Below are 8,399 nucleotides of genomic sequence, written 5' to 3' on the forward strand. Positions count from 1 at the left end.
ATATGTTGTGCATGCATACATGAATATAATATATCCGTGGAGGAATAGGGAGAAAATGGTTATAAATTAAACATAAAGTTGTTACGTTTATAAAGATATATTTTAAAACAATCAAAACTCATTGTTTTCATCATCGTCTTGCAAGACTGCTCTTCCTGTTGTGGTAATATATTTCTGCACGTGTTGTATCCTTGCTCTTGTCTTGTATATTTCATAGTGTATAAAGCTTTTTTTAAAAGTGAAAACGGATGTTCAAGCCTTACGCACATATAAGGGACTAAAAAAAAAAAAAAAGATTTCGGTAACCTGCTTAACATCAAGTAGGATCAGAGATGTCAGGCTAATTTTATACGAGTTACTCGTAAAACATGGCAAGTAATTTTCTTTTAATCTCTGAGAGGATGGAGTGCAGGGATACTGATGTAAAACATTGGCAAGGAAAAGGGCACTGTAATACATAATCGAGTCTACGTACGATATATATATATATATATATATATATATATATATATATATATATATATATATATATATATATATATATGGTGACCATCAAGTCCGTGTGAAGTAAATACTTGTGACTTTGTAACTAGGTATATGTTATAGAAAATCTGTAAAAAGTATTAGAAAGCTCGATGTATCTTTTTCATTTATTTATTTATTTATTTATTTTTAATCCACATGATTCTGTTAAACATGAAAGATATTCGTCTAAAGGTAGTATGTGATGTTAAGGTGAAATCGGTGAGGTTCACTCATACGAGGTTTTTTTTTTTTTTTTCTCTTATGTAGGAAGGACACTGGCCAAGGGCAACAAAAATCTAATAAAAAAAATGCCCACTGAAATGCCAGTCCCATAAAAGGGTCAAAGCAATGGTCAAAAATTGATGGATAAGTGTCTTGAAACCTCCCTCTTGAAGGAATTCAAGTCATAGGAAGGTGAAAATACAGAAGCAGGCAGGGAGTTCCAGAGTTTACCAGAGAAAGGGATGAATGATTGAGAATACTGGTTAACTCTTGCGTTAGAGAGGTGGACAGAATAGGGGTGAGAGAAAGAAGAAAGTCTTGTGCAGCGAGGCCGCGGAAGGAGGGGAGGCATGCAGTTAGCAAGATCAGAAGAGCAGTTAGCATGAAAATAGCGGTAGAAGACAGCTAGATATGCAACATTGCGGCGGTGAGAGAGAGGCTGAAGACAGTCAGTTAGAGAAGAGGAGTTGATGAGACGAAAAGCTTTTGATTCCACCCTGTCTAGAAGAGCAGTATGAGTGGAACCCCCCAGACATGTGAAGCATACTCCATACATGGACGGATAAGGCCCTTGTACAGAGTTAGCAGCTTGGGGGGTGAGAAAAACTGGCGGAGACGTCTCAGAACACCTAACTTCATAGAAGCTGTTTTAGCTAGAGATGAGATGTGAAGTTTCCAGTTCAGATTATAAGTAAAGGACAGACCGAGGATGTTCAGTGTAGAAGAGGGGGACAGTTGAGTGTCATTGAAGAAGAGGGGATAGTTGTCTGGAAGGTTGTGTCGAGTTGATAGATGGAGGAATTGAGTTTTTAAGGCATTGAACAATACCAAGTTTGCTCTGCCCCAATCAGAAATTTTAGAAAGATCAGAAGTCAGGCGTTCTGTGGCTTCCCTGCGTGATATGTTTACCTCCTGAAGGATTGGACGTCTATGAAAAGACGTGGAAAAGTGCAGGGTGGTATCATCAGCGTAGGAGTGCATAAGATAAGAAGTTTGGTTTAGAAGATCATTAATGAATAATAAGAAGAGAGTGGGTGACAGGACAGAACCCTGAGGAACACCACTGTTAATAGATTTAGGAGAAGAACAGTGACCGTCTACCACAGCAGCAATAGAACGGTCAGAAAGGAAACTTGAGATGAAGTTACAGAGAGAAGGATAGAAACCGTAGGAGGGTAGTTTGGAAATCAAAGCTTTGTGACAGACTCTATCAAAAGCTTTTGATATGTCCAAGGCAACAGCAAAAGTTTCACCAAAATCTCTAAAAGAGGATGACCAAGACTCAGTAAAGAAAGCCAGAAGATCACCAGTAGAGCGGCCTTGACGGAACCCATACTGGCGATCAGTATACTCTCTCTCTCTCTCTCTCTCTCTCTCTCTCTCTCTCTCTCTCTCTCTCTCTCTCTCTCTCTCTCTCAATCTTCATTGTGAATTTCGTTTAAATGTGATAGGTTTCCTTTAAGATATGATATTTCCCTTAAAGTATGATGTTTTATATATATATATATATATATATATATATATATATATATATATATATATATATATATATATATATATATATATATATATATATATATATATATATATATATATATATATATATATATATATATATATATATATATATATATATATATATATATATATATATATTCTTTTGTGAGAGCACAGGGACACTAGATTTTTAGAGGGCAATAAATTACCGCCCCGTCATAGGAGAGAACCATCCGCCATGCGGGCAGGTGGGCGGAGCCTGTATCAATGCGCGCGGGCCGAGGTGAGCGGGGCACGACCTTGCTCGGCCTCACTCCCAGCCAGGTCACCCAGCGCCCAGGACGTGCCCTCCTCGACTCCTCCCGAACCAGCCTGCAGAAAGGACAGCGTGGTGCAGCGGTAAGCCGAAGCCCTGACCAACGAAGCTGGCTTTCATCGAAGCAGACTGGAGGAGTGAGTACACCAGTGGAACGCCTGGGGTGAGTTATTTGTGGTAAGGCCTGTTAACAAGATTTCATTTCCAGTCACCTAGCGACCACGTGGTCGTCGCTCCTTGCCCGGCATAAGTGATACAGTGCATAGTGCCGACTAATTACCTCCGTGACCCAGTAACTTAACGTCAGGCTGTGCTCTCACAACGCAAAAGGACCGGGCATTGGCCTCACTTCCGAAGGAATAGGTATTTCTTTGTGTGCGGCCCACGCGCCACTGAGTGTAGCCATAGCTAGCCAGGCCTTTGTTGTAATTACTGTGTAAATATAAGTCAAATATTTACGACTGTGCTTTCTTTTGAGTGTCCCACCCTAGTCTACCTGGAGACTCAACCAGGAGTCGCATGTGATCGGCAGGGGTAACGTAAAGGAAACACCGATCCATGACAATTGGCGCCCGAACAGGGACCTCATACTAAGCGCAGTCACGGTAGAGTAATTCTTTGGTACCGAGTACCTTGCTGATATCTTTTGCTGCAGACAATGGCGTCCGAGGGTCACAGTGAATCTTTCGATCCCTTTGCGAGATTTAGGCCTGAAATCGCGGCGCTGAACATAACAGCAGCGACGAAGGTTAGTGAGTATATACAGAAGCGGCTAGCTGAGGAGAGAGAGGACCGCTTACGTGCCGAGGAACGTGAGAGAGAGGACCGCCAGCGGGAGGAGGAAAGGCAGGAACGTGTGAGGCAGGAAATGATTCGTGGCGAGGAACGGGAACACGAGAAGGCGATGGCTGAAATGGAGCTTCGCCGTGTGGAGGCAGAAGAGACTCGATCTCGAAGTTCTGAGGGAAGCACTCTTCGTGCCTTACATAGGGTGAAACTAAATGCTTACCGTGAAGGGGAAGACATTGATGCTTTCATTTCCCGTTTCGAGAGGCTGGCCAAGTTGTATCAGATGGAGTCTGAAGAGAAGGCCATCGAATTTTACAGCCTGTTTACAGGCAAAGCCTTGTCCATCGTACATGGGCTAGGGCCTGAAGATAACTCGTACGAGCACATGAAATGCGCTCTTTTGAAGGCGTTTGGCAGAACGGCGGAGGCAGCCAAGCAGGCATTTCGCAGTGCCGCTATCAGTGATAACGAAACCGCCGTTCAGGCTCACGCCAGAATTTCTCGTCTCTTTGACGAGCGAGTGCAAAAGGAAGGGATTTACCTCACGTATGAAGCGCTACGGGAGTTAGTCATACGCGATAGGTTTGAGGAAATGTGCCCGCCTGAGTTTGTGGCCACCACTAAGGCCACGGGAAACGTACAGGCAAGTAAAATGGCGGAAAACCTGGACCTCCATTTTTCCGCACATGGACGTAAAAATGTTCCCCGAGTTCGTTCTGCGGGGAGCGGCAACAAGGCGCAACCCAACGATCCGGAGCCAGTAAGGAAGGAGCAGGCACCGCCTCCCTTCCGGCAGAATAAGCCACAAGGACACCCCAGGGAGGGTAGTAAGTTTCAACCACCACGTGGGTGGAATACCGGCTCATGGCGTCCCACACCACCTATGAGAGCTGCCTCACACACAGGCAAATATGCTGCCGCGCTACTCGATGCGCCGGACGATATTGTACCAGCGGCAGACACTACCCCAATTACAGCTGTCCAGAACCACCCATTTTGACTAGCGGCCACCTCTTCAGTACTAGGAGGTTCACCGCGGGGATTGATTGTGAAAAACGGTAGAGTAGGGGGCAGGTTGGTAAGGGTAATGAGGGACAATGGTTCTACCGGCTGTGTAGTGAAAGAAGCCCTGGTTACCCCTGCTCAGTTCACAGGAGAACACGTGAGAGTCGTCATGATTAACGGCTCTATGGCTACTTGCCCGATAGCTGTAGTCGACGTGGAGACGCCATTCCTCACTGGCAGAATCCAGGCCGCTGTGATGAAACAGCCTATCTATGAATTGATAATCGGTAACGTTGAAGGGGTGAGGGACGTTCGGAACACGGACGCCGCGACCCAAACCGAAGATCAAGTAGGTGCCGCCCTGACGCGAGCCCAGGCACGAGAGACACGGCCCGTGGTCCCTCTCAAGCTCACATCACCTGACGAGCTGCTCAATAGCGCTAACGTCACTGCCGCACAAAAGACCGATCCCTCCCTTGCAAACATTCGGAAGCAAGCCGCTGAGGGGGTATCGAGGGTAAATAAATACGGAACGACTCGCTTCTGCCAACACAGAGGAAAGTTGTATAGAGAAGTCATCTCCGACCTCGGTGAGACTCGGTCGCAATTCGTGGTGCCTGCACAGTACCGCCACGCGGTGATGGAGATGGGGCACAGCGCGGCCTTGGGTGGTCACATGGGGCGACAGAAAACACAAGACCGCATTAGTCACACATTTTTCTGGCCTGGCGTGATGGCCGATATCGCGAGATTCGTGAGATCCTGTGACGTGTGTCAAAAAACTGTAGACAAGGGCCGTGTGAAACCTGCGCCGCTAAGACCCATGCCCCTTATATCCGAACCATTTGAGAGGGTAGCCGTAGATATTGTTGGGCCGATCACGCCACGCGCGACTGACGGATCAAAATATCTACTCACGTGTGTGGACTTCAGCACCCGTTGGCCTGAAGCAGTACCTCTGAAAAATATAGAGGCCACCACAGTGGCTGAAGCGCTGGTAGGGATATTCTGCCGTGTGGGCATTCCCAAGGAGGTGCTGAGTGACCGAGGCACTCAGTTTACGTCTGCCATGATGGACGAGACGTTTAGGATTCTTTCTGTGAAGGGCCTTAACACGACACCCTGGCATCCCATGGGTAACGGTCTGTGTGAAAGGTTCAACGGCACACTGAAAAAAATGCTCAAGCGGCTGGCCGCCGAGCAACCCAAGGAATGGCCGAGATTTGTGGCTCCTCTCCTGTTCGCATACAGGGAAGCACCGCAGAGTACTCTGAAGTTCTCGCCTTTCGAGCTACTCTATGGAAGAGCAGTGCGCGGTCCACTCCAAGTGCTGAGAGAGCTATGGGACGAGGACGTGCCAAGTCCGGAGGTACGTACGACATACGAGTATGTTATAAACCTGGCTGGCAGACTTAGGGAAACCTGTCGTATGGCCAAGGAAGAACTCCTGAAGGCCCAGGAGGTACAAAAGGCCCATTATGATCGCAATGCGCGACTACGCACACTGCAGCCTGGCCAGGAGTGCTTAGTACTCCTACCCACTGCTCATAATAAGTTGCTGGCGCAGTGGAAGGGGCCTTATGAGGTCCTAGAGCGCGTCTCCGACTTAAATTATGTAGTATTGATTGATGGGAAACGGAAACGTCTTCACATTAACATGCTTAAGGAGTATCATGCGCCTACCATCTCTGGTAGCGCTGGCGCTCAGGAACCAGCATATGCTGAGGATAGGGCCACCTGTTTGAAAGCCGTGCGTGATATTTTTTCCCTTTCAACAGCTGCGAAGGAGGAAGGTGAGATCAAATGTAGTGCAGCTGTGATTCACGATGCAGAGGACGTAGGAGACGGTCCTCTCACTGTACAAAAGCGTCAGACGGAGACCATAGATGACGTCACATTATCTGAAAGGCTAACACCTGAGGAAGTATCGATAATAAAGGATCTTCTAGGTGAATACGCGGAGGTCTTTTCTGACAAGCCTCGCGTGGCCCGGGTGTCACCACACAAGATCACCCTAACGAACCGAAAGCCAGTGAAGGTGAAACCCTATCAGGTCCCTCTGCAGCTTAGGGACGCTGTGGCTGAGGAAATACAAGAAATGGAGGACTTAGGCATTATCGAGAGATCCGATTCTCCGTACTGTAGTCCTATGGTCGTCGTACGCAAGAAAGGCGGTAGTGTTAGGATCTGCGGTGACTTCCGAAGGATTAACGCAGTAACACAAATAGACGCAGAGCCCATGTTCGACCAACAGGAGATATTTAGCCGGCTGTCACACTCGAGGGTGTTTAGCAAACTGGACCTCACGAAAGGATTCTTTCAGATCCCGCTTGACCCCGAGTCAAGGAAAATAACGGCTTTTGCCACCCCCAGCGGCCTCTATCAATATCGGGTCCTTCCTTTCGGCCTTGCCAATTCTCCCGCGGTCTTCAACCGCCGAATAAGACAGGTACTAGGTGACCTGAATGGGGTCGAGGTTTTCGTAGATGACGTACTGATTCATTCTACGGATTTGGAGGACCACGTAAGACTGTTACATATGGTCCTTGATAAACTCAGAGACGCCAACATGACGGTTAAGCCGAGCAAGTGTGAGTTGGCCAAGGCAGATGTCGAATTCCTAGGCCACAAGGTGAGTCAAGGACAGTGCCTCTGCTTGGAGGACAAGGTTCAGAAAATAAAGGAAGCTCCTGTCCCCCACACCAAAAGACAGGTCCGATCGTTCCTAGGGTTAGCAGGGTATTACCGCAGGTTTGTCCCCAACTTTGCCGCGGTGGCGCTGCCGCTCTATGAGCTTGTTAAGAAAAGAGCACCAAATAAGGTTGAGTGGGGTCCCCACGAGGACAGATCATTCAAGGCACTGAAGTCCTTGCTGTGCAAGGACCCTATCCTCCAGTTGCCTGACCCTACAAAGCCCTTTGTACTTAGGACCGATGCATCCTGTGAAGGTTTGGGTGCTGTGTTACTGCAGGAGAAGGACGGCGACATCTTCCCCGTGGCCTATCACAGCAGGAAGCTCAAACCGGCAGAGAAGAACTACAGCACGGTAGAACGTGAACTACTCGCCGTAGTAGATGGAATAAAGAAATTCTACTTCTACTTATACGGGGATGAGTTTGTATTGCAGACAGACCACATGCCCCTGGAGTCACTGCGTACCTCTAAGAATGCAAACTCCCGAATAATGAGATGGGCTCTGTATTTGCAACAATTTCAGATGCGAGTTCAGTACATCCGTGGCCGAGACAATGTCGGGGCCGACGTGCTGTCTCGCCTTTTAGAAGGGACTAGCGCATCGGCTGAGACGAGCGAGTAGTACCTCTTCACCTCAGTAAAGAGATGATCTTGCCATGCGTCTGGTTAGGTAACTAAGTTGTATTATATTCTAGATCGGTCTGAAGGAGTGTGCCTATGTTTACATGTCATGCATAATGCCTACCCATTCCAGCACCAGGTGTCCCTACTTTGTGGGAGTACCTGCACATAATCACCCCAGTTTCGCCCCTAGCAGCAGCATCCTTAGGGAGGACGCCTTGGGTGCCTGGAGAGGAAGAGTGTGGACCAGGTTATGTGGTGGCCCAGCGAGACGAGTAACCACCCACACTACTACACCCCAACTACAGGATGAGTTGTCACTTGTGTTCTGTGTTTGAATATGGGATGTATATGGTACTATGAAGACACTAAACTTTCTCTTTGTTGGCAGAGGGGCTCTGAGGCCAATCCTGACCTGAAGGCCGTTCAGAACACGCTCGTGTCTCCCAGAGAGGGGTGACACCACGCTGCGTCTTCCCCAAGATGAATCCGAAGACACCGCCCCGTGTTCGTGTAGCGTCTGCGTGTCTCTTACACATATATTACGTACGCTCGAACACCTACACTCCGTTATGTTATACACAGACATACATAACAATGGGAGGGCGGTTTAAGTCTGACGATATTTCGTCTTGCAAAAGGAACGGGAAGGTTCAGCTGGTTCAGGAGTTTTCCCTCTAAGCGAGATTCTTAACGTAAATACGGGGTTTTACCCTCATGAGCCACCTGA

General features: G+C 47.6%; 1 protein-coding gene across 1 annotated transcript; it reads left to right on the top strand.

Moving 5' to 3' along the window:
- The first annotated feature begins 4,436 nt into the window (after positions 1-4,436).
- On the top strand, positions 4,437-8,129 carry LOC135100150 (uncharacterized). The gene is made up of 3 exons (XM_064003116.1): positions 4,437-7,669; positions 7,803-7,908; positions 8,061-8,129. Exons 1-3 carry the CDS (start codon positions 4,437-4,439, stop codon positions 8,127-8,129), a joined length of 3,408 nt encoding a protein of 1,135 aa, XP_063859186.1.
- Positions 8,130-8,399: the final 270 nt, after the last annotated feature.

Source organism: Scylla paramamosain, chromosome 4 (genome assembly GCF_035594125.1).
Source record: "Scylla paramamosain isolate STU-SP2022 chromosome 4, ASM3559412v1, whole genome shotgun sequence".
Lineage (NCBI taxonomy): Eukaryota > Metazoa > Arthropoda > Malacostraca > Decapoda > Portunidae > Scylla > Scylla paramamosain.

What these genes read in the sequence shown, in the direction of transcription:
- LOC135100150 (XM_064003116.1), top strand. Translation starts at nt 4,437, where the DNA reads ATGAGGGACAATGGTTCTACCGGCTGTGTAGTGAAAGAAGCCCTGGTT. An exon ending in TCGGCTGAGACGAGCGAGTA is followed by an intron (nt 7,670 to 7,802) that starts GTACCTCTTCAC and finishes TACCCATTCCAG; the next exon opens with CACCAGGTGTCCCTACTTTG. An exon ending in TGGGTGCCTGGAGAGGAAGA is followed by an intron (nt 7,909 to 8,060) that starts GTGTGGACCAGG and finishes CTTTGTTGGCAG; the next exon opens with AGGGGCTCTGAGGCCAATCC.